Source organism: Crotalus tigris, unplaced genomic scaffold (genome assembly GCF_016545835.1).
Source record: "Crotalus tigris isolate CLP2741 ecotype Arizona unplaced genomic scaffold, ASM1654583v1 scf7180000018809.685583, whole genome shotgun sequence".
NCBI classification, from domain to species: Eukaryota; Metazoa; Chordata; class Lepidosauria; order Squamata; family Viperidae; genus Crotalus; species Crotalus tigris.
Window position 1 is genome coordinate 462,287 of NW_024097207.1, and position 25,914 is coordinate 488,200.

The following is a 25,914-nucleotide window of genomic DNA, read 5'->3' on the forward strand; positions in this document are numbered from 1 at the left end:
ACCCACCCCCAATACATACATAAGTAAAATAACACATTATCCACTGTGTCCTCTTCCGCAAAATTGATGCACATATTTTTATTCTGAGAAATTCCAGACTTCAAGATTGCCTGGAAGTTGCACTTTTCACTTATCACAATCCTCTCCCTTGGGTACCTCTATCTGCCTGTGGCCATGGGCTCTCCATAAGGATTTATGGCTTCATGTTCCAGGATTAAATCTCAACATGTAGGCTTAGTTCCTGTTCTGCAAAGCAATGAAAATATTTCCCCAATGAATTATCACTGAGACCCATATGAATCATATCAACAATATATACACCCAGATTTCTGTGGGACATTAAGTTTTTATATACGTCAAACACATAATTATGCATATGCACTGACCTCTTGCCTTTAAAATATGCCTTAATAAATTTGCTATATTTCCGCAAGATCTATGCCACCATGCAACCTGTTCTCCTTTAAGTATATCAGAATATCAACCTCAAGAAATCTTAACTCAAGAAAATATTTCAAGTACAGGTAATCTTCAATTTATGACCACAAATGAGCCCAAACTTTCTGTTGCTAAGTGAAAGGTTTATTAAGTGAGTTTTGTCCCATTTATAACTTTGCTTGCCACATGAAGCACATTCATGCTTCATAAGTAAGTGCAAAAAATGCATTCCATTCATTAGAATTTTACTGAAATTCTTTCCTCCTCTGAGTGAAAATTTGAACGCAATCCGCAATTCTCTTTAATCCCGGTTGAATAAAATACAGAACAATATGGACAATATAAAAGAATGCTATCATGAAATCTTCCAGGACTGGATTTTAAGATGCTATTAACAGAGATCTCTATAACAGAATGAATGCAAGCATTTGCCTTTTCTTTAAAACAGGACCAGAGTTTATTGGAATTGGGCAATTAATAAAGTCAAATAAAAATAAATAAGTAGACAAAAACAACAATAACATCAACAACAAAATAGGACTGAGTTTCCATGTATCTTTTTAAAAATTTAAAAGTTAGAAAATTTCTTCTATTTTTTGTTGTTGTTGTTAATATTGAATCTTACTGCGAAGCTGGTCGCTTTATAGGCAGTGTTCCACCTTTTCCAGCACTTCCTAAAATGTCCATTTCTTCTTTTGTTTAACTAGGTAAAGTTTTACTAAATAAAAACCTCTTTCCTTTCCTCCTTCCTTTCTTTTAACTGTTCATTGGTGGATACATTGCCTGGGAAGATGCCAAACTGGAGAAGGATTCTTATTAATGGAAGCCACGTGTCTTCTAAGACCTATCCATGGAAAAGAAAGTATTTGCTCTTTGTTTTCCCAACATAGATTGGTTGGGTAAATAAACAGAGACCACCATATCATCCATCTGGCCAGCATTATCTTTGAGTCTGAAACATGACTGCAATCCAAACAGCATTTTTTTTAATAGAATCCATTTTAAAGCAGTTTCAGCAGTTGAAACAAGCAATTTAGAGCTTGAGGCCTTTGAATTATGGTGCTGGAGAAGACTCCTGCAAGTCCCCTGGACTGTAAGGCAATCAAACTGGTCAGTCCTAGAGGAGATGAACCCTGACTGCTCTTTAGAAGGCCAGATCCTGAAGTTGAAACTCAAATACTTTGGCCACCTAATGAGAAAGAAGGACTCACTGGAGAAGAGCCTAATGCTGGGAAAGATTGAAGGCAATCGAAGAAGGGGACGACAGAGAATGAGGTGGCTGGATGGAGTCACTGAAGCTGTAGGTGTGAGCTTAAATGGACTCCAGAAGATGGTAGAGGACAGGAAGGCCTGGAGGAACGTTGTCCATGGGGTCGCGATGGATCAGACACGACTTCGCAACTAACAACAACAAAGGAGAAGTCTGGGTTCCTTAACTTTGGCTAATTTGCTTTTCATATGGAAGCTTTGAGGGGAGTTTAAGTGGGGCATAAATGAAATTATCCAGTTGTAAGGGGAAAAGGCAGATTTCTTCAAATTTCTCCAGGGGAGGAAGGAATTCTTCCATTTTTCTTGTCAGAACCCATAACTTTTAAAGGACTCTTTCTAATTCTATTTCTAACTCTAATTCTACTCTTTCTATTCTTCTAGGTTCTGCCATACTCCTGGAAGGAGGGGGAAGATGCTGCGGGCTGCCTCTTGTTTTCTCTATCGCTACAATGTAACTCTTTTACCGTCTCTGCAGACATACTCTTTGAACTGTCCTCCCTTGATGTCAACTAGAAAGGGGGGAGAAAGGAATGTGCCTCCGAGCATCTGGCTTATCACCTGTTAGGAAGGAAAGGTGCGAAGACCCAACAAACACTGCTATAACACTGAGACAGACTGGCATTATCAGCAATTTCCCACAATGGACTTAACACCTGGGGATTGGCCCTTTCGAACTGACTGGATGAACTATTGGGGTGGGATTTGCTTGGGACTCCTTTAACCTATTGATCTGAGCGGGAAACCCTCAGATCCTGTCTATTATGCCTACTATTAGTTTTTCCTAATAAAAGTTCCTTTTGGAAGAAACTGCTTCCATGAGTTCTACTTTCTTAGGATGAGGTTTTGAAGTGGGCCCTGACACTTCTTGAGGACTTTTCTTGGGATTTAATGGGAGGGTGGGAAATCATTGAAAACTGCAGATGATGTGCACATTGCCTATATTCACCTTCAAAACTTCTAATCAAAGAACTGAGGAAGCTTCTTTAATAAGAAATGTCTTCAAGGAAAAACAAAGAAAGTCAAGTTGCCTTTGAGACAACCATGACTTGAATGACTGAGAATCTCCATAGACATTCTAATCAAAGCGGTGTAAGCGAATCACATTTGACTCCTGAGAATTTTTCCAAATTTCTTCTTTTTCTAAGAAATGTCTGAAGCAAAAGTTATCCTCAATGGGAACCACTAAGAAAAAATACGAGAAAATTTATCTGCCTCACATCTAGTTAATATTTCTGTACTATGGCATTTTCTATTCTGGATATTTTAATATAATGTGTTTCTTTCCTACAAATTCTGAATTTCTATTGTGTAACCATGACTAGTAAGTTCTCAGACAATGATTCTTTTAACTAGGTGTGATGGCAAGCTTAAAGAATTGAATGTAATAATAGTTAATCCACATAAACAAAAAAGGTTGACTCAGTCTTTTAGAATCAAATGCAGTGTGCCGTTTGTCACATAATTTCTTATCTCCTAATTGCCCTAGCACAAGGGATGGGTTTGCATGGGAAAACCCCTTGGAAGTGGAAAGGTCATCTCAGGGTTAGGGTTAAACCCCATGAGGCCTTGCCCTAAAACCAATGTTGTGGTTCAACTTAGAGCAGGGGTTCTCAACCTTGGCAACTTTAAGACTTGTGGACTTCAACTCCCAGAATTCCTCAGCCAGCAAAGCTGGCTGAGGAATTCTGGGAATTGAAGTCCACAAGTCTTAAAGTTGCCAAGGTTGAGAACCCCTGACTTAGAGCATCTTTTAATGCAGAGGGAGTGCTTTCCAGTTGGCCTGGCCTGAGAGGTCCTACCTAGGCACATTGCAAGAGAAACCCCACAGAAAATGAAAAGAACCTCGGGCTATGGTTAGAGTTAGGGTTAGGGTTAGGGTTGAACCAATGTCATGGTTCAATTTAGAGCACTCTTTATGCTGAGGGAGCCAGCTTGCTTTCCCTAAGAAGCCCTTGGTGCATTACATGGGGAAATAGAAAAGTTATCTCAGATTAGGGTTTGGATTAGGGTTAGACCCCCATTGGTTCTGGCCCAAAAACCAACAACGAGGTTCCATTTGGAAAGTCTCCTCCTGCCCAATGGAGCTCTTTGCTTTCCAGTCTGCCTCCCTAGCAAATCCTACAACTTTGCATGGAAAAACCTCATTGGAAATGCAAAAGTCATCTATGGTTAGGGTTAGGGTTATCTGGTCAAAAAACTAACATCACAGTACAATTTAGAGAGCCTCTTCATTCATAAGGGACCTGTTTGCTTTCTTTTCTGTCTCCCTAGAAACCCTAGGCATATTATACCGGGAAACCCATTGGAAATGTAGAAGTCTTGTACAGCTGGAGTTAGGGTTAGGCCTTCATGAGGTCTGACCCAAAAATGAAATTAATCACAGATTTTCTATTCAAGATGCCAATTAATACTTTCATAGAGGAGAATCTTATCTTATGTCAGATAGGATTAGGATTCCTTCCTTCTAGCAGGTTTTTATCCTTAGCTGACAATCAATAACTTAGTGGGAAGAAAAATGCAAACCCAAAATGATAACAGAAACAAATGACAAAATGACAAATGACAAAAGATCCCAAATTTAGTGTGGTATACAGATAAGGTCTACAAATACAGAATGGTATTTCTTTCCTAACTTTATTAGTCAAACACACCAATAATTTACTGTGTTAACATTGTTAATACTGTTCTAAAACACATGTATATTAGGACCGAAACAAAGAGTAAAAAAAAAATATTCATGATACTTTTCAAGTTATCTATTGCCAAAGGGTAACAGTTCAGGAAGATTATTGAATTAATGGACTATTTTTCAGATAGTCTACAAAACCCAGCACAATCCTCAAAATATAAATTGCAACAGCAGGGAGACCACAATTCAAAGGTGAAGAGATTCAAGAATCAAGCAGAACTGCATTTGGGCAAAAGATCCACAAGTTACATGTCAGTTATTTATTTATTTATTTATTTATTTATTTATTTATTTGCCAAATGAGTTTCTCAATTTCGGGAGAAATCCTTGTAAATGAGAACCTCATTGCCAGCTCATGGAATTTCCAACTCTCCTTCCTTTCATTAATTTCCATTTCATGTGTCATTCATTCTCTATAAACACTAGACTCAGTTTCATTGCTTTGTTTTGATTGAGTAGTAGCATGTCATCGCCATCTACTTAATTCTAATTTTCTTGCCAAGTTCAGACGTGGGGCTAAGACGCTTCCTTTAAATGAGATGGAGTAGCAGAAAGTTTCTAGTATGCTGCTAAACAAATCTAAACAAATGCTTTTTCAAAGTTGTTATTAAGATGTAGCAACAAAAATCCTACATTGGTCATACATTGTTTGCTATGGATTAATATCATTAATTTATCCAGTGCTTTTTTTCTTTAAAAAAAAAAAAGGTGCCAGAACTCACACACGTCATACAACCCGCCTTGCCTATCCTATAAGATTCCATCCAAAAAAGGTGCCGGAACTCCGTTCTGGGCATTCTATGAGAAAAAAAGCCTGAGTTTATCAATATGACAAGACACAAAGCCATGCCTTCTGCCCCTGCATTGTTCAATGAAGTTTAAATGGTTTTTCTAGTCTTTTTTTTTTCAAAATACAAGTATGCCAAAAAGAGAAATGATAGGCTTTTACCTCATGAGGATTTCAGCACTGAGATATCAGAAAGGGGATTTTGTGAATCAGTTCCTGAACAGACAAGCCTTATTTACACACTTCTATGCATGAAATATGGTACAAAGCCACAGTTATGCTCAAAATAAACAATGAGCCTTGCATGTGAACATTTCTGTATGGGTTTTTTTTTTCATTCATCTGTATCTGACTGTATGTCTGTGTAGAAGTAGCTGAAAGGTTGTGATACATTGCCATTTGTTCATTTGTTGCTGAATAAATTGGATTGCAATTTTATTTTGTATATATACACACTCACGCAATAGTTTATGTTTCCAATTGGATCGAGGATTATGGCAAGATAAGGGGGAAGCTATGTTTAACAAGCTTCAGCAGCTATAACCCTTCATGAACTGGTGATGCTGGTAACATCATGCTCTCACCATTGTTCATTTAAAATACTGTAACTTGCTTTACATGGGGCTACTATTAAAGATAACTCAGAAAGCGCCTCTAGCAAAAAACATAAAGTTATCCTCTTAGGGATCAGTAACTCTGGTTTTGTAATGGTATGTGGAAATGACCTTGGGAGGAAGAGATGCTGCCTAGGGAGCAGTCAGATAAGAGACAGCATAACCAACACCTGCATAGGAGCCTCCCTAAATTCTTGGGCTGTAAAAGAGATGGTTGAGAGAATTGTACTTTTAGATTTGCAAGATTCTGTTAATGTGAAAAGGTACGTTTCCCCCGTCAGTCGTGTCTGACTCAAGGGCATGGTGCTTACCCCCATTTCTTGGCCAAGGGAGCCAGCATTGTCTGAACACAATTTCTATGGTCATGTGACCAGCATGGCTATATGCCAAAGGTGCATGGAATGCTGTTACTGAAGTGGTAGCTATTTATCTGTCGCATACAAATATTTTTATTTATTTATATATTTGTATTTTGCCTTTATTATTTATATAAATTACTCAAGGCAGTAAACATATCCACACATCTTCCTCCTCCTATATTGCTAACAAATATATAAATAAATAAAACAAGGGTTCAGCTGCTCCATATCGGTCCATATTTTTCATTTTGAAGAAGAGACCCTTAGGCAGAAGGCCTGTCTCCCTAGCTGCTTCAAAAGTTATGGAGAAAGTGGCTTTGGGAGAAATAAAAGGGAAAAAATACCAAATGTAGGATTTTTTTCAATCTTGATGAGGATCACTGAAAAAGAAGGGAAGATAATACTGACCAAGATTCGTGTTCCTTTTATGACTCTACTATTGTTACTCAGTAGCAGGGAAATGACAATAACCTAACTTATGAGTAGGTAAGGACAGCAGATAGGTCTCTAGAGTTTCACTAATCATCAATCATCATCATCATCGCATTTTTCACGCAGATGCAGAGTCTGCTTTTTTGGGTCAACAAACAACATCTTGCACAATCAAACACCGCATTGGGATCCAACTGGACATTTTTCATGTCCGCATTTATTGTATCTTGCCATCTTTGCTTCAGCTTTCCACATGGACCCTTGCCATTTTTATTAAAGTGCAAGGCAATTCAAGCAACAGTGTGGAATTCTGCTTGTAGAACATGGCTGTACCTCTGTAGGTGTTTCCCCCGCATTTTTTCTGATATTGGCGTGGTGCCCATTGCTTTCTGACATGGTCAAAGAGAAAAATGCTTAACAACCAAAAAAGCATGCACATCTCCATGATGTGTAAAATGCGCTCAATGCATTTTGTGACTGGCCAGCACTCATCCCATATAGTGCTGTGGGGCACATCATTATTTTATACACTTTTGATTTTAGATAGTTTGGCATGCATCAATCATGGGGCACACCAGGGATCTCCTTCCATTGTAACCATGCTTTTCTACTAATGAATTCGAGGAATCATAGAATTTTTATTAGCTTTATTTATTAGCCTTTATTAGCCCTTCAGATTTATTGGTAATTAATGACAGAATATTCCAACAGTTTCTTGAAATCAAATGGTCTAACACTTCTAAAAGAAAAGATATTGCTGAGCAGTATTCCTGTTCTTAAAATGTTTACCTGCCAATATTTCATTCAGGTGTTGCCACAAATAATTCTATAAATCAATTATATAAACAGAAGTCATCATGATGGGAAAAAGTTTTATCAGAAGGTAAAAGTCTGTCATGGAATAAGAAACAAATAGCTTAAAGTTATTTGATTAGAAGGAATGATTCTTAGTCATCTTTTTAATGAAGGGCACAGCCTCAGCCCTTGGGTGAAAAAAATCCCACTTGACGAATTCCAGTTACCTTGTTTATTATTGCACAATAAGGTTTGCGTACTCATTCTAAGAGCATCATTTTCTGCCTTTGACAAATCAACAATGTTTTCACTCTCTGAGTCATGTTACTGTTGATTTTATGGAGCAGGCATGAAGTATATATAGAGGAAGACTTATGTTACATGCACAGATCCACTTCCAGCAGCTGAAAAGTTTTGTGACTTCAAATTTGGAACACAGACGTGAAGCTGAAAATGAATTTGCTGCTGACACTAGCGCTATTTGGAACGCTTGCTTGGGCTTTGCCCATAGTTCAAGAAACTGAGAGAATTTCAAAAAAGGACAGGGAACTTGCTGAGGTAATGGTTGATATAGTTCATAAATAAGGATGGGTAGAACCTCTGCTCCTCCAGATGTTGCTCAATTATACCTCTTAGTAATTCAAATCTCTATGACTAATGGTGAGGTTGGGAATTTTAATTCAGCAACATCTGGAAGATCATTTATTCTATACCTGTGTATGATTATAAGCTTAGAGTGTCCATATTCTGACTAGCTTCTCTGTAGCTTGATGTCTATGTTGGATAGACTGATGTTTCTTGCTTCATGGTTATGCTGTCTGAGCATTATGAGTTGTCCATCTGAGGGTAACAGATTGGGGAAAGTTGCAGTTTATAATTGTTGTGATTGCTTACAACAAAGGCTAAGATGGGAAGATTCATTCTGAAACAGGAAACCTGCATATAAGAAAAATAAATCTAATCAATTTAATTCTATTTCAGAAATACATAAAACATTACTACCCTGAATCAGATTCAACACCTGTGATAAAAAGCAAAGCCAAGAATGGCATTGCTCCAGAAAAAATACGGCAGATGCAGGATTTCTTGGGGTTGAAAGTGACTGGCAAATTGGATGCAAGCACTATGAATGCTATAAAAAAACCCAGGTGTGGCATTGCTGATATAGGAGAATACAACACTTTTCCTGGTTCACCTAAATGGGTAAAGAAAGAACTGACATACAGGTAAGAATGGAAAGTCTTTTCTTGAATTAAAAATACCACTTGAAGATTATTAAGACCACAGAGAGTTTTATAGTATCTTAGACACTGACAAATGTATTAACACAGACACTTTTATATACCGGTATTACAGCTTCTGACTTTTAGCAAAAATAAAATTCTGTTGAAGGATACAGATAGGGTGTAAAGTATTATTGGTGAATAAGCCCAATATCTGACAGCAAATGAAGATCGCATGAAATCCGACCATGATTTATCTTTTTTGCTCTACTGCCAAGTTCAGATAAAATTATTGATGGAAAAAAAAAGTAGAAGAGAAATAAAATGAAATACCTTGGAAAGTCCGTGTGTGGCAGGTTACAACTCTAAGCATGGGCACGTTCCACTTCATTCTACTGTTTGAAATCTTATTTGCAAGCTTCTTCATACCGTGATCATTTGATCCTTCAGGAATTATTGGTCATATTAATAAATGTTTTCTTTTGCAGGACGGCTAGGTGATTATTTTTGATTTTCCTCTGTAATGCAAAACTAGAGATAGTTGAATATATTTGATAGCACGTTGTCTATTGGTACTATGCCCCACTAGAATCCATTTAGAAGCAACACTTCTGAATCAGATTAAAACATGTTGAAAAGTTGTGTGGAACCCTCTTTTCATTCATTTGTTACCTTTTCACAGCATTCTAAATTATACACCTGACATGGAATCCCGTTATGTAGACTATGCAATTGAGAAAGCTTGGAAAGTGTGGAGCGATGTGACACCCTTAACCTTCACCAGGGTTTACGGGAAACCTGCTGATATTGAAATCTCTTTTGTTAATGGAGGTAAGTAAATGACCATACAGTAGGTAAAGTAGCCTGAATGCCACACTCAGAGGCTTAAAATATGTCTTTATTTTCTCAGCACACGGAGATGGTTTTCCTTTTGATGGAGAAGGTGGAAATTTGGCCCATGCTTTTTCACCTGCTTTTGGTGGAGATGCCCATTTTGATGAGGATGAATTCTGGGCAAAGGATTTGAAAGGTATCTTTCCTTTTAAACTTTTAAATGTTTGTGTGTGTTTGAAAAATTGAAACACAGAGTGACTTTTGGTGAGATGAGTGGCTATAGAAATTTGATAGATATATGGGTAGATAGATAAATAGATAGATAAATAAATAGCTAAAGATGAACAGAGCTCACTAGCATTATGTTGTAGCATGGCAATTCCATCCCCATTTTTATAACTCGCTAAAGAAAAAAAAACTTAAAGTCAAGGTGATGGCCTTTTTAAGGTCCTAGAATCCCAGACTGGAAAGTTCTATGTGGACCATGAAGTCCACCCTTCTATTTTGCTCAGGAATCCAATTTAAAACAGTTACACTTGAATACTTCCCTCAAAGAAATACCCACCAATTAACCCTATTCTTTCTATCTATCTATCTATCTATCTATCTATCTATCTATCTATCTATCTATCTATCTATCTATCTATCAATCTAAATGTTTGTTTCTTTATTATGCTAAATATCAATTTCATAAGAGATCCTTCTTTTCCATTCTAGGAACCAATCTTTTTCTGGTAGCTGCCCATGAGTTTGGCCACTCATTAGGGCTTCAACATTCCAGTAATTTGGGGGCTCTGATGTTTCCAATCTACCAACCAATGGATCCCAAAGCCCTAAGACTTCACCCTGATGATATTGAAGGCATTCAGAGCCTTTATGGTGAGTACAGATACCCAGCTGAAGAAACTGATTAATAGTCCACAGTAGGTTTGAAAGACTGTGAAAAAGAAATGCACAATTTTTGAAATACAACGTTATTGCTCATGCTACATTCTGAGGAACCATCCTGATCAAATATGGAACATTATATGACATGGCCATGTAGAGAACAACCTGCTTCTGAAAAATGTAAAAACTCTCTTGAGAAGTAAATCAAAAAATCCCATTTTCCAGATTCATTTTCTAATTTAAGAGAAACATATAAGAATGTTGTATCATTAAAATCTAAATAGAATCATTACCTGCAAATAGGCTAAATATGTATTAACCACATCAAGAGATTGAAAAGATATATAATATAATGTCTACATCTGCCTTCATGTCAACTGGCAGAAACTTTCTTGAAAAAGTTTCTAAATCCCACTTGTTTTTCATTTCTTCTCATTCTCTCTTTTCAAGGAGCCCCTGGAGATGATGATTATAATGACAGTTTATTGGAAGACCCAACAGCTGCCCCAACAGAAGTACCATCAACAGAACCATGCCACCCTGACCAAACTTTTGATGCTTTGACTTCTCTTAGAGGAGAAACCATATTCTTTAAAGATAAGTAAGTATAGTGCAATCTTCTATATCCCAGATGCCAGGGATTAAACCAAGTATCTTTTATATTCCACATATGGGTCTAATGGCATCAAACCATGACATGTTAAATGACAATTCATTCTTGATGTTATACAAATGCCATAATAATGTACTTGCTTCATGGAGTCTTACATGACACATTATTAATTACATCATGTATAATAATAATTACATTTTGTATGTGGTTATTTCATCCTATCTCACCATGTAGCTTTTCCTGCAAATATCAATGCAGTTTCTGCCCCTGAATTACATTCCTTCTCAAATTGTTTCCCCTCTATCAATATAGCTTCTTCTGGCGAAAGAATCTCCTCCGAAGTACAGTTGAGAAAGATCTTATTTCTGCTTTCTGGCCAGCTTTGAGCACTGGTGTAGATGCTGCATACGAAAACAGAGATAAGGACATCGTCTTTCTTTTTAAAGGTAAATAATTCCTCTGGATTCCTCTTTTCAATGCAAACACAATGAATATTCCAAATTTAAAGTAGGTGTAAGAAGGGAGGATAATTGATAAGATGGACTGTGCAAGTGGCACAATAAGTGGGATCTAGCTGTTTTCTCTGAAAACATAGCTAGATAGGAAGCATTCCCACATAACATTTCTGTTTGATTTTTCTTATTACTCTCTCAAAAAGCAAGGGATTGAATTGATCAGTGAAGTTAATGCTATTTCCACATTCCTATCTCTACTAGTTGAAGAAATGTCCTCCTTTGCAAACTCTCATGGATGTCTATATAACTCATCTCTGAATTTGGAATATGGAGGGTCCCATCCCATCTCCTTAACCAATTTTTTATTCCTTCTGACAGACACATACATTTTGTGATCTTTTGTTTAACAGGACAAAAGTATTGGTCTTCCAGGGGAAATATTATAGAGTATGGGTTCCCAAGAAACATCCAGAGTCTGGGCTTCCCACACACCATTAAAAAAGTTGATGCAGCAGCTTATGACAGCAATTCAAAGAAAACATACTTCTTTTCTAGTGACCGTTATTGGAGGTAAGATAAAATGTTACATCTGTGATCTCTTCTAACCCTTTGCAACTAAAATGCATAGACTGCATCATATTTGCCTCGACTGTTTTACTGAATTACGTACAATTTTAATTATTCTCCACCCTCACAGAATCTCTTCTAGCAAAGTGGAACATGCTATGATACACATCTTTAGACAAAACATTATATTGCTTTCAGCTTACTGTGCTCCTATACATATCAGATCAAATCAAATCAACCTTTATTACAGTCAGTAACCAGCATAAAGGGGGGGTGGTGGTGGTGATGTACAAAAAAAATTTTAAACATAAAAAATACAAAAAATTACATAAAAATCTACAAAGTCCAAAAGGAGGGGTAAAAACAATATAGGGACATAAAAACATGGCAAACTAAATCTAACTAATATAAAATAATACAATAAATCTAATACCAAACATTCTATAATAACTTAGATGCTCCTTAAAACTAATCTGTGGCATAGGTTAATTTTCGATGTATTTTACATATCAATTCATGCAAATGTGAGTAGATTAATAGGTACCACTTCGGTGGGAAGGCAACAGCTTACCAGGCACCTTTGGGGTATAGCAATGCTGGCCACATGACCATGGAAAATGTCTTCGGACAATGCTGGGTCCCTCAGCCAAGAAAGAGAGATGAGCATTGTGTCCCAGAAGTGGACAGGGAGACCTTTGGCTTTACTATAGACTAAGGAAAAGGACAGAAGAGATTCATGTCACTTAGCACAGAGGTTCCCAACCTTGGCAACTTTAAGACTTGTGAATTTCAACTCCCAGAATTCTGGGAGTTAGTCTACAAGTCTTAAAGTTGCCAAGGCTGGAGACCCCTGATTTAGCACACTGACTTTCAAATGTAAGAATTCTTGCGTAGGCTAAAAATCAATCTGGTCCATATTGACAGTTTGGTTCATATGACAACCATCTATATGCATCCAAAAAGCTACATGGCAATGAACATTTATGTATAAGGATCTACATTTACAGTCATTAGAGATGTATCCTACCTTTCCACCAGACGTTCAAGACAGCATAAATAATGCTCTCCATTTTTTTCTGCAGCAACTGTTCTGTAGAATAGGTCAGGATAAGAAACAGAATAATTCAAACTTGCTTTATGAATTTCCATAGCTGAAGGTAGATTTGAACACCAAACCAAATGCTATGCAACCTTTGGTTCTGGAAGTAATACAGAGCTAACAAGTATGCTAGCTGGTGATACCAAAATAGAAAGTTATATGGATTCTTGAAGCAATTTGAATTTTTAAATCATTCTTCTCCTTTTTCTTTTTCTTTTTTTAGGTATGATAATGAAAAGAACTCTATGGAGCGAGGAAGAAAAATAACAGCTGACTTCCATAACATTCACTCCAAGGTGGATGCTGCTTTTATAGATAATGGTAAGATCACTTGTATTAACTTAATCAAAATCAGTTATCCATTCAGAATTCAGAATGGACCATTCAAAATCAACTAAATTTCAGATGGGTTGGGATCTCATAGCAGGTGGTAGAATATATATATATATATATTAGATTTTATATGGGTAGGGAAAAGGTAGGATCAGTGCGGGTACAGGAAAATTGGGATAAAAGGGACAGGGTGTGGATAAATACAGTAATACGTAATTCAGCGAACAAGCTGTCATCTGGGTCTTCATAATAAGTATTATTGTTTATATAATACTAGACAGTTATAAGAATAAATCAGTATAGTTACAACTGACATTTGGTAAAACACTAATATTCCTTTAAGTAATTAACATAGTTGGTAGCATAACAACTATTTCCAATCATCAACCTTAATACTTAATATAATAAAACTCTAAAATCTCTTCTTATTGTAACGTATTTCAACCCACTGATAAAATTTTCCCCAAGTTTTATAAAAGATTGAGTCTTCTTTCTCCTTCATCTCTAATGTTAATCTGTCCATTTCTGCACAATCTTAAGATTTTCAAAATTATAACCTGGTCTGATGGTTGATTTTCATTTTTCCAAAATTGGGCAAATACTATTCTTGCAACTGTTAATACATGTAATATTAAATAATCATTTTCTTTACCATAGTTAGGTCTTAATATTCCTAACAGAAACAGTTCCGGTTTAAATTCTATCTGCATTTTCGTCATCTTTTCTAACCATCTATGAATCTTAGACCAATATTTTTTTGCGATAGAGCATGTCCACCAGGCATTATAATAAGTACCCGGTTTTTGCTTACATTTCCAACATGTATCTGATAAATTTTTAAACATTTTTGCTAAACGAACTGGTGTCATATGCCATCTATAAAACATTTTATATAAATTTTCTTTGTATGTTACTGCTTTAGTAAGTTTAATATTTTTATCCCACAGTTTTTGCCAGTCTTCTAATTCTATAGAATATCCAAAGTTCTTTGCCCATACTATCATTGTCTCTTTTACTTGTTCTTCTTCCATCTTCCAATTTAATAAATACTTATAAAGTTTCTTAATCAAATGTTTATCTGTTTTTAAAAGTATTTTATCAAGTGGAGTCAGCTCTTTATAAAATCCCATTATTTTTATGTCTTTTTCATGTCTTGTTTGAATTTGCAAATAGGACCACCATGTTAAGTCAATACCTTGTTGTTGAAGGGCTTGCCTGTCTTTGAGTTTTCCGTCCTTGTCCGAAATGTCTTTGTAACTAACAAGTTTATCATAGTTAATCAAATTCGGGTAAGCAAATACTTCCATCATTGAAAGCCACTCAGGAATTTTCATATACATTTTGTGTCTAACTTTCTCCCATTCAGTAAGTAAAACATTTCTTATAGCATGGTTTTGAAAATACTTATGTGTTTTAGCTTTCTCGTACCATAAAAAGGCATGCCAGCCTAGTTGAAGGTCATATCCCTCTAAGTAGAGAATTCGCTTATTTCTCAGAGTAATTCATTCTTTAAGCCAAAGCAAAATAGCTGCTTGATAATAAAGTCTCCAGTCTGGAAGTCCAAAACCCCCTCTATCTTTCGAGTCTTATAGAAGTTTAAATTTAATTCTTGCTTTCTTTCTTTGCCATATAAATCTTAATATCATTGCATTTAAATCGTCAAAAAATTTCTTACCCAGCTTTACAGGAACTGTTTGAAATAAAAAAATTAGCTTTGGTAAAATGTTCATTTTAACAGTCGCTATTCTTCCTAACAATGATAGTTGGAGATTTTCCCATTTTTCCAGGTCCATTTTTATTTGTTTTATTAGTCTCTCATAGTTATCTTCTTTTAGTGATGTATATTTCGCCGTAAGAAGATTTGTCTTTTTGGTGAGTTGAGTTTTCTGTTTATCAGTTAATTTTTTTGTTAGGACTTTAGTTTTTTCCCTATTTATTTTCAGTCCAGCCACTTCTCCAAATTTCTCAATTTTCTGCAGAAGTTTAGGAGCTGTTTCCAAAAGCTCCTCTAAGATAAAGACCAGATCGTCAGCGAAAGCCTGCAATTTATATTTCTGGTCTTTAATCTCAAGACCTTTAATTTCTATATCTTGCCTAATGTTTCTAGTCAATACCTCCAGAGTAAAAATAAATAGCAGGGGGGAGAGTGGACATCCCTGTCTCATGCCTTTTTTAATATCAAAGCTCTCTATATAATCTCCATTTATAAGTATCCTTGCTGATTGTTTCCTGTAAATTGCTTGGATTGCTTTAATAAAGTTTTCACCAAAGTCCATTTCCTGTAGTTGTTGAAACATAAATTGCCAATTTAAGTTATCAAATGCTTTTTGTGCAACAAGAAATATAAGCGCCATCTGGTTCCCTGGATGATGATGACTGAAGCTAATATTACCTTGATACCTAAAGAAGATACAGATCCTACACAAATCAAAAACTACAGGCCAATATCGTTACTAAATGTGGATTATAAAATCTTTGCTGCAGTTTTGGCAGAAAGAATGAAAAGTTTTTTAATAGAATTTATTCACCCAGACCAAAATGGTTTTCTTCCTAAAAGGCAGATAAAAAACAACTTAAGGATTATTTTAAATATCTTGGAGTATTACGAAATTTTTTTATATTGATTAATCTTGAAAAAACTAAGTCAGAACTGATCAGTATTGATTTGTGGAAGACTTTATATAGTATTTTAAAATGGGTTAATACAAATAAATGAAGTGCTGAGTTGCCCACTCCTAGTTTGGAACATATTTTCTTGGTCTAGCAGTTAAGGTGCCATGCTAGAAAGCAGGAGACTGTGAGTTCTAGTCCACCTTAGCTATGAAAGCCAGGAGGGACTTTGGGCCAGTCATTCTCTCTCAGCCCAACCCACCTCATAGGATTGTTGTTGTGGGGAAAATAGGAGTAGGAAGATATGTTGAATATGTTTGCTGCTTTGAGCTATTTGTAAAAATAATAAAGGCAGGATACAAATAAATAATAATACTAATTAAAAGTGAGCATGCCAAATTTCAAGAAAGTAGGTCCTGAAAAATATTCTATAGCTGCCAGTTACGAAATAGGAAACTGTTATGTGTTCAATAGTGATATAATATGAAAATCTTTGGGAATAGCCTTAGGTTTACCAGGTTGATGAGGGAAAATCAGGCGAATTTAGTTCTCAAAACTGGTCTCAATATTTCCTCATCTGAAGGAAAAGCCTCTTCAGTAGATTTCTGGATAAAAACTCTGTAACTTACTAAATCTCTTAGTTTTCAAGGAGTAGAAAAAAATTGTGCTGAAAACCCAGCAACTGATTTCTTAAAAAAAAAACATTGCAATGCCGAATGCTTCCTATCAATTTATTATATTTAAATGTTTTTGGATAACCAATATAACTAGCACTGCCAGTTAGATTCACTCAACATAACCAAAAGCAATCTCAAGAACAAACATTGCCACAGATGTGTAATTTTAATGTGGCAGAAAGGGAACATTATTAAATATAACCACGTAAACTACTTTTAACTTTAATCAGAGTTGATGTCTAAGTGAAATAAAATCAAACTGAATTTGTTTATTTTGGCACCATAAATGTATGTGTCCAGGGCCAGTCTACTTTGTGAAGAGCACACACTTTTCCAGGTGCAACACTCATTCTGAAGAAATGATACTGTGTGCTAGAAAAATGCACTGCTATGATGGCCAGTTCTTCATTTTAATTATTTAAATTGCATATATTTTAGGGATGCTGGTAAGATTCCATCAAAACTGAAAGGAAAACAAGAAAGATGAAAAGATCATAAATAGCTTGGAATCAATTGCACCTGTTTAATTACTTATCTTGTTTTTTTCTTTTAGGTCGCTTCTATTTATTCAGTGGTTCAAAGCAATATGAATTTGAATCTGCAACCAAGCGATTTTTGGGCATAAAGAAGAGCAATAGCTTGCTGGGTTGCCAGTGATATGTCAGGAACAAGAGAAAGGAGCAAAGAACTGTGGAATCCATTAATCCTAGCTCTTAAGAACTAGCTGATAATGTCAGTTATGGTCATTACTTGGTGTATTCTCTGCTTTTGAGCCATGAAAATGTGATGGTGTTTTCATAAGGGAGATAATTCAAAAATGAATTTTAATTTAATGTAACTTATTATATAAGATATTATTTGTTAAAATTTATGCTATTAAAATATGTTTCTGAATAAAATCATCTTGATTGTTTACTTTCTTGGAAAGCCAAGGTATGTGACACATGGTCCAGCCACATGGTGCCTCTGGGAAGAAATTTTCATTTGAGAATTGAGTATGTATCTACCAACTAAGAGTAATGCTTCATTCAAACAGAGAAGGGACTCCTGATTTTGCTATCATACCCTTCCCTCCAAAAACCCTGTTATACATTTTGGGTGCCACCAAATTCTACATGATTTTTCATAATCAAAGTCATGACTAGGTAATTGATAAGGCAATCAAGTGAAAGATCATTTCCAGCCGGCATTCTAACATCTCAGGGTTTTTTTTTTCTATTATATTCCTTTGAGTCAGTGTTAATTCCTGGCAAAAGCCTGTATTAATCTCTGCAATTCCTGGAAAGATTTTTAAAAGTGGTTCGCCTTTCTCTCCTTCCTAGGGCTGAGAAACAATGACTGGCCCACGACACCCAGCTGGTTTTGTGCCTAAGGTGGGACTAGAACTCCTGGTCTCCCAGTTTCTAGCCTGATGCCTTAACCACTACAGCAAGCTTAATCTAATATTTCATTAGTATTAGCAAAATCATTACTGAATGACTCAAGGGTTTAAACAAAATCAGAAACTCATTTAAATAATGTCAGATACCAGTAAGAGATTAGGAACAACTGGGTTACATATGTATTATTGCATTTTGACCTTGGACAAAAAAAACACAAAGAAAAAAAACCTCCAAAATATCCCAACCCGTTCATGTTTTGAGCACAGAATTATAAAAGAGAAAGAAATCATTTTTGTAAAAGTACAAGGATGCCGGTAAGTTCTATAAAGTTTTCACATAGAAGAAGCTTTATGAAGCAATTTTGTACATGCTTGAAAGGGTAAAATTCTGCTACAATTTCCCCTTTACATCCAGAATAATAGACTTAGCTCAGAGAGCATGAAGCTCAGAGAGTACCAAAGACTCCACAGTACAACCATGAACTATATATGCTATCTTCTATTAACATAAAAATCAGAGTCTAATTTCTTTTCCCTGGAAAGTAATGATTTCACAGCTGGGACTTCACAACACTATGAGTAGACAGTGATCTTGTGAAATCTGCAAAAAAATCATTTGCAGCCCCTCACTATTCCAGTCTATCACATCTGTAGCAGTTATGCCATCACTCCATTATATAGAAGATTAATGCTGTTCATAAAACTCCATAGCACAACTTCTTATAATATGATATATGTGGCAGTCATGGTGAGGTAGAGTTGGTCATAAATATATTCTCTAAATCCAGGGGTCTTTCCATCTTTAAGACACCGTGATTGGGTAACAAATGGTGATCTAATTGTAGGGCTACTCAGATTTAAGGACAGACTCATTCAGAATCCAGAAATTCCCTCCTCCTAGCATAAAACCTTGGCACTTCACATGACAAAAAAGTTATTTTTGCCTTCTTAGGGCAACTATTATGGCACAACCATTTGTAGAATAGTTCATGATTACTCAGATTAATGAAGACCCAACTCACAACAGTGGTTACACGTTTTTCTTTTGGGTAGTGATGATATGATCTGGAGCTGGGGGATATTCCAATTAGTCCTTTGCCTTGTTCAGATCACTCTGCTGATGCTGGAGTTCTCTGAATATGTCCCTGCTGTAGGGAGGAAGGATCTATTAATCTATTCCATATGCCTGATGGTCACTACTGAATTTCAGGGGGAAATTGGGGCTGTTCCTGAGGGTCTGACCAGGAACTGACTGAGGGTTTGGTCACTGCCTGGAAGAAAGTAACTGTGGTCTTGAATTGGATTTTTGTGTGTTCCATCTTAGATCCCAGAGATCTGTTTCTCAGAAGAATTCCAGGAGATGAAATAAAAAAAGCAATGTCCAGAGTGTGGAAGAGTGTGAAGTATAATCAGGGGCATCTACAGATAATAGTCCTAGGTGAGGTGTAGTGTGATTTCAGCAGTGTTGGAACCAATAAGCACCCAGGACTCTTTGCCTGCGTCTACTGAAAGCCTCTCAGACTCTGAAGTTCACCCATCCAGTCTCAAGCAGAGGCATGCTTTAAAGATACAAGAACAGAAGGGTCAGCTCAAAAAAAAAAAAAAAAAAAACAGGCCAGCAGGAGAATACTCTAATAAATAATGTCTCTCAGCTGTGTGTTGGGTTAGGTTGGTTTATTTATTGGCTTTACTCTGTGAAACAAAATGCTGAGAACAAGTTTTCAGCTCTATTTCTGCTGTGAACTCTTGAATTCTACCACACTGTATCTCTCAGCTTGTCCCTTGGATTTATTGCTTGCCTATTCAGTTCCTGGTCTTGAACCTAATTTATTGCTTGCCTATTCAGTTCCTGGTCTTGGACCTAATAATGACTATATTTACAGTTACCACCTTTAGATATTATTTTCTTCTGTCTTAGCTGGCATAGAGTCTTGCATGTATCCAGCTTGCTATTTTGTTGGCTGGAAGTCAGCAATGCTGATACTGAAAAGTTATTAAAGTAAAACTTGTGCCAATAAGATTGGTAAAATGTAATTATTTTTCTCTCTTATTCCTCTGCAGAGAGCTGGCTGGCAACCCTGTTCAAGATTATGGATGGGACTGAGATGATCTGTGCAGATACTGCACCAATTCTTCGAGGCGTCTTTCTATAAATCACTCAAGTTCAACTTTGGCTGTGCAAATCTTGAGGTTAACCAAGGCATGGTCCAGCATGGTTACCTGGGAAGGCTTTGCGTATACTGTATTGGTCTTGAGGAAGTGGAGAGGGTCCTCAGGGATACAATTGCAGGCCACTGAATATCAATTCCTGTTCATCTCACCAATTCCTGAGAATCTCCTTGTCATTTCTTTCTTGATGATATTCAGGTTCCTATAGTTCATATGTTCCACAGAACAATCTGGTTCATTTTTTTTCATTTTCAATGCAGACAGTTTCTTTTGTCATCGTCTTAATTGGGATTCTATTACTCCAAGGGACTTCCCATTCTGCATCACAATTTCCTGTACTATTTATTACATATCTTTGTTCATCTCCTATAGCATGACTGTTACCTTGGAGCCTGTATCATCTTTGAGCTTTTCCTTGAGAACTCATTCCCTAAAATGTTGATGATAATATTAGAATATCTCACCAGGTTTTACATCATTTGTAAGGTTATAGCATCTAAATGTGTTGCCATCTCTTTAATTCCTTTATTATAATACAAATATGCAATCAATATCTCTGGGGTTTTTTCTTGCATTTATGATGGTAGGGCTTAACTCTTTTTTTGTGTAATTAAGGAAATTGGGAAAGCACCCAGCCCAAGTTGCTTGCCCCTTGCCAATGAAGTTAGCTAAGAGGAATTTGTATCTTATTTTCTGATAAGTTTAATAAAAAATCTTTTTAAAAATATACTGTTTATTTATTGCTACATTGCATTGCATTTTGCATCTTATGCTTAATTGAGAAGCACCTGATGCTTTATGTTCAATCACCGTAGTACAAACAGGAAATGCGCAAGACCATTCTTGGTGGTCTCAAGAATGGGGATATGACCAAACGTGCTGCACCATTTTCATGCAAGCTCCTCCCTTTTGTACATGTTGTGACATGTATGAAAGGAGCAGAACTTGAATTGCCAGGGCATGATGCTCATTTGGTCTTTCTGATAAAAATGTCAGATCCTGCTGATACTTCTACCCAGGAATAATTACGTGGAAGGATTATTCAGAGGGGTTAGGTTTCTGTGCAATGATTGCTTTGAATTCAGTAGTTCAGGGACAAGCTGAGTATTTCAGAATGTTGGAACAAAAAATATTAGCTTTGCTGTGGTTTCAAATACACTACAGCTCAGTCAGAAACAAATTGTCTCTGTTCTCAAACTGTGCTGACTCTGTGCAATCCAGAACTGCTTTCAAACTTGTATGATTTCTGGGATTAAAGGTACTTCACATGCCTTATTGGGTCATTGTCAATCCCATTAATGGAAGAACAATTATATATTTGTGCAACAGTATTAATAATACTGCACTAATTAATAACACAGTACAGCTTCAATATTAATAATCATGATAACATTCTGAAAAATGAAGCATAAACAAGAATTGGAAAACTTTCTTATAAAAAATACTGATCATATTATTTAATTAATTTTCTTCACCACTTTACAAAGATAGATAGATACAGTGGTGGGATTCAAATATGTGAACAACTGGTTCTTTGTGTGGATGCAGTTGTGGGATTACACTTCAGCAGAACCGGTAGCTAATTTTTTGTTGCCCAGGCCCAGAACAGACTTCCAGAAGTGGCATCCACACAGAGAACCAGTTGTTCACATATTTGTATCCCACCACTGTGTAGATGCTGCTTCTGGAACTCCATTCTGGGCCTGGGCAAAAAAAAATAGCTATCAGTTCTGCCATCTGTTGCAAACTGGCTGAACCCCACCACTGGATGGATAGATAGATAGATAGATAGATAGATAGATAGATAGATAGATAGATAGATAGATAGATAGATAGATAGATAGATAGATAGTACATAGACATAGACAAAGACAAATAATTGATTGCTGTAAGTCAAATATAGAATTTTCTTTTCAGAATTGTATATTAATTCTTGTAGCCAGCCCCCATTAAAAATGTCCACAATTATTGAAGTCCTGATAGTTCAAGCCAAGAAGAATATATGCATCCGTAATATAGAGTAATCAGTTGAGATTCATGTCAACAAACCTGTTACTCTGAGCCCCAAAGCAAGCAATAATATGACAAAACCTGATCCCAGTAATAATTTTTCTGAGCCAATTTATTGAACTGTGTTTTCAGTTGGAGAGTAAATACGATCAATTCATTATAGCATGTGAACCCTCCTTTGTGATTTGTAAATGGTGGTTGATGTCTTGAAATTTGTAAACACAACCGTTGTGGATTATTCAATCTAGCATGATGAAATAAACTATGCACAGAATAATCTGTGAACTAGGTTTAGATACCAAGAATTTATATTTCTGGAAAAGTGAGTTATTGTTCATGAAAGCATTTTTAATTACTATCTGATAAGGCTTTGACATTATATTGACGTTCAGACTCTCTGAATGTCATCAATATTCTGAATCATTCCTCAAAGTAGTTATAAATTTGTTATAAGGCATCTCTTGATTACCTGTGCTTACCTGTGTGTTTCTTCCTTATGATCTCCTGTTTATGAACAAATATTGCTTATTAAGTGGCATACCCAGTTAGCATTCATTATTTTGTCCTATCTGTCAAATATGAAATCTTGACATTATTTATAAAGACTACTTATTTTGTTTCTTTTTAAAAAATGCCCTTAATTTCTCTACATCATGGAAAAAGGATTATTTATTGTATGGCACATTCATATCACATTTCAATAAATAAAACCTGAGATAAAAAAGTATGAAATATAAAATATAAACATATGTCTAGATTACAATCTAATTTTTGCTTCATTTGTCAGAGCCAGGAAATCAGCAAAGCCTCCATTATAAAATCTATTATAAGCATATAGCACTCTGTCACTATATGTTGGATAGTTTATTTTCTGGCCCTGCGGTCACAATTCGATGACGGCATTTTGCTCCATTTATAGAGGGTATCAACACATCCACCATGGCTAGTGCGAATTTGGTTCAGTGCTGTCCATATCGCACAGGGCTGGTCAAATCCAAGTAGTTTTTTTCAAGATGCAAGCAAACGTTTATTTATGAGACTTATATACCGCTTTAAGTGCAAGCACTTTCTAAGCGGTATACACCAGTAAGCAATGTATATATATATATATTTACATTGCCCCCAACAATCTGGGTCCTCATTTTACCTACCCTGGAAGGATGGAAGGCTGAGTCAACCTTGAGCCGGTGAGATTTGAACCGCTGACCTGCTGAACACAGTCAGCTAAAGTGGCCTGCAGTACTTCACTCTAATTGCTGCGCCACCTCGCCTCTTTTCCATGTTGACCTCATGGAATCAATTTTCTATCCAATTTTGTTTCCACATATTGTGTATATATAACAGTAATAAAATCACCATAGTATGGAGCCATACACTGGGAAATGGGACAGATGTCATAATTCAATATCTAAGGAAGTTAATCATCCAACTGCTTCTGGGGTGGCTGTGGTGAGATCATCCCAGATGCCTTGAAATTTCCTGAGGGGACATTCTTGAACTGTATGTGTTCTAGTGCTGCACCACAGTTACACTGCAGAGTCTCAGCCATTCCCTACTTAAAGAGCTTTGCCTTAATTCTGGCGTAGTCTGTCCTGATTCTATTCAGGTGGCTCCATATTTTGGGGGGCAACTGCATTCCTGGAAGTGGTTTTGTTGGATCTGTGTGATCTATTTGGTTGTTATTATTAAAAGTTGCCCATCTTCATCGCCATTCTCCATCTAGATTGTAAGAGTGTGGTATGTTATTCCAAAATGCTTTCCTAGATTTAAGCCTGGTTAATCCTAGTGATCTACTGGCAATATCACATCACATCATACTAAATGATGTCCCAAGATATGGAAAAAGGGTAACGTTCAATGACGCAAATCTTTAAACACTCAAACCTTTATCTGGAGGAGATCTTTATTTTCCTGGAAAAAAATATTCTGTGTTTTGAAGCCTGCATTCAATCCTAAAATCTATAAATGAGTCAAAGAAGAAATTCTAAGGCGATGCAAGAGTAGTTGCAAAATACAAGAAAACAGTAAGAAAAAACTGAAATCAGTAGCTCCAAGGCAAATGTGTAAAGTTAATTAAATGAGAATTCCTTGGAGGCAATTTTTTAAACCTCTGAGTCATATTCCTATGTCTTAATTTGCACTAATGGTGCATTTGACACTCAGTTGGATCCATACATCATTTTTAAAAGATTGTTTCAGCTCAAGCCAATTACTGATTTCTAGTATAAAGAATAAGAAGGGGGCTTTATCACTCATTGAAAATATGTTTATTCATACTTTCAGAATGCTGACTTGGTCTTTTTTTATTTAAAGACATCAATCCTACGTCATTGCAGCTGAATAAAAATACCATCTAGCATAGCATCTTTACATATAATATTGTAAGCATCCAACAAGTTTAAACATTAATAATTTCAGTAGGGGCTTAGGAGATCTGTGGCCCATTAGATCATATAAAAAACAAAGTGATGCATAAGCAGTATATATTTAAAATGAATAAAAAAGTGTTCAGAATCAACATTGTTCACCAGGTAACTGCAAACCAGACTGAATAAAAATGGCCCTGGTATCACAAACAGACATGTGAAGGTCTCATTTTCAAAGCAGTTTTCAAGCAAAGGATCAAAGTGACTTCTGAACATTTTGGGAGATATAACTGATGTTTCTTCCATCCTTTGGACTAATGGAAGTGAGCTTTAACTTTAATCCTCTAACTGGATCCCATCTTTTCTTTTGAGATATCTAGTGCAAGATAAAATATATAGAACAGGGCTTTTCAACCAGTGGTACGGGTACCACCTGTGGTACATTGGCACCTGGCAGGTGGTACGCGACCATCCTAGAAAAGTGGTAGCGGGGGAGGGGAATGAGCTGAATCGGTGGCAGCACTGCACAAGCCTGAGTGAGAGATGGCTGGAGCTGCAGGGCTGTCAGGGCTCAGAGGAAGCACCAGGATCAGCGCAGACTCCAGCTGGAGCTTGGTGCTGATCCTGACGCTTCTGCTGAGCCCAGAAGAAGCACCAATCAGCTGGAATGTTGCAGCATCTGCAGGGTCTTATGATTTACATTCAGATGCTTGTCAACCGATTCATATTTATGATGGTCACAGTGTCCCAGGTTCATGTGAAGTGACCAAAACCTTTTGCAATCACCCAGAGACGGAGGGAATAAAAACCAAACACCCCCCACCCCACCCCCGTTGCCAATCCTCAACAGAAATGTTCATAACAATGAAAACCTCAGACAGGAGGAAGAGCACAGCTGGGCAGGCAGGTAGGTGTCTTGCTCAGCTGTGGCTTGGGGGGCACTTTTTTCAGTGCCATTGTAACTTTGAACAGTCACTAAGTGAACTGTTGTAAGTCAAGGACTACCTGTACTTTATCACTTTTTTCCTTTTTTTTTGTCATCAAGTTTTTGACACCTTGCTAGGCAACTGGTGGTACTCAGATGTTGCCATATCCTAAAAGTGGTACAGTGGGTGAAAAGTTTGAAAAGCCCTGATATAGAGCATACTGTCTTCTCTATTTTTGTCAATACCACAACCACATGAGTTGCAATGGGCTGAGAGACAATAACTAACCCCAAAGTTACTCATTATGAGATAAAGTGGGATTTCTAAAGTCATTTTAGTTATCTTTACCTTATAACTGGTATATTGTTCTCTCAGGTTCT

General features: G+C 36.5%; 1 protein-coding gene across 1 annotated transcript; it reads left to right on the forward strand.

The window, feature by feature from the left end:
- The first annotated feature begins 7,386 nt into the window (after window positions 1–7,386).
- On the forward strand, window positions 7,387–17,581 carry LOC120313882 (stromelysin-1-like). The gene is made up of 10 exons (XM_039356264.1): window positions 7,387–7,941; window positions 8,365–8,609; window positions 9,289–9,437; window positions 9,517–9,636; window positions 10,158–10,319; window positions 10,779–10,929; window positions 11,254–11,387; window positions 11,807–11,966; window positions 13,286–13,383; window positions 17,236–17,581. Exons 1-10 carry the CDS (start codon window positions 7,837–7,839, stop codon window positions 17,337–17,339), a joined length of 1,428 nt encoding a protein of 475 aa, XP_039212198.1. The 5' UTR covers window positions 7,387–7,836; the 3' UTR covers window positions 17,340–17,581.
- Window positions 17,582–25,914: the final 8,333 nt, after the last annotated feature.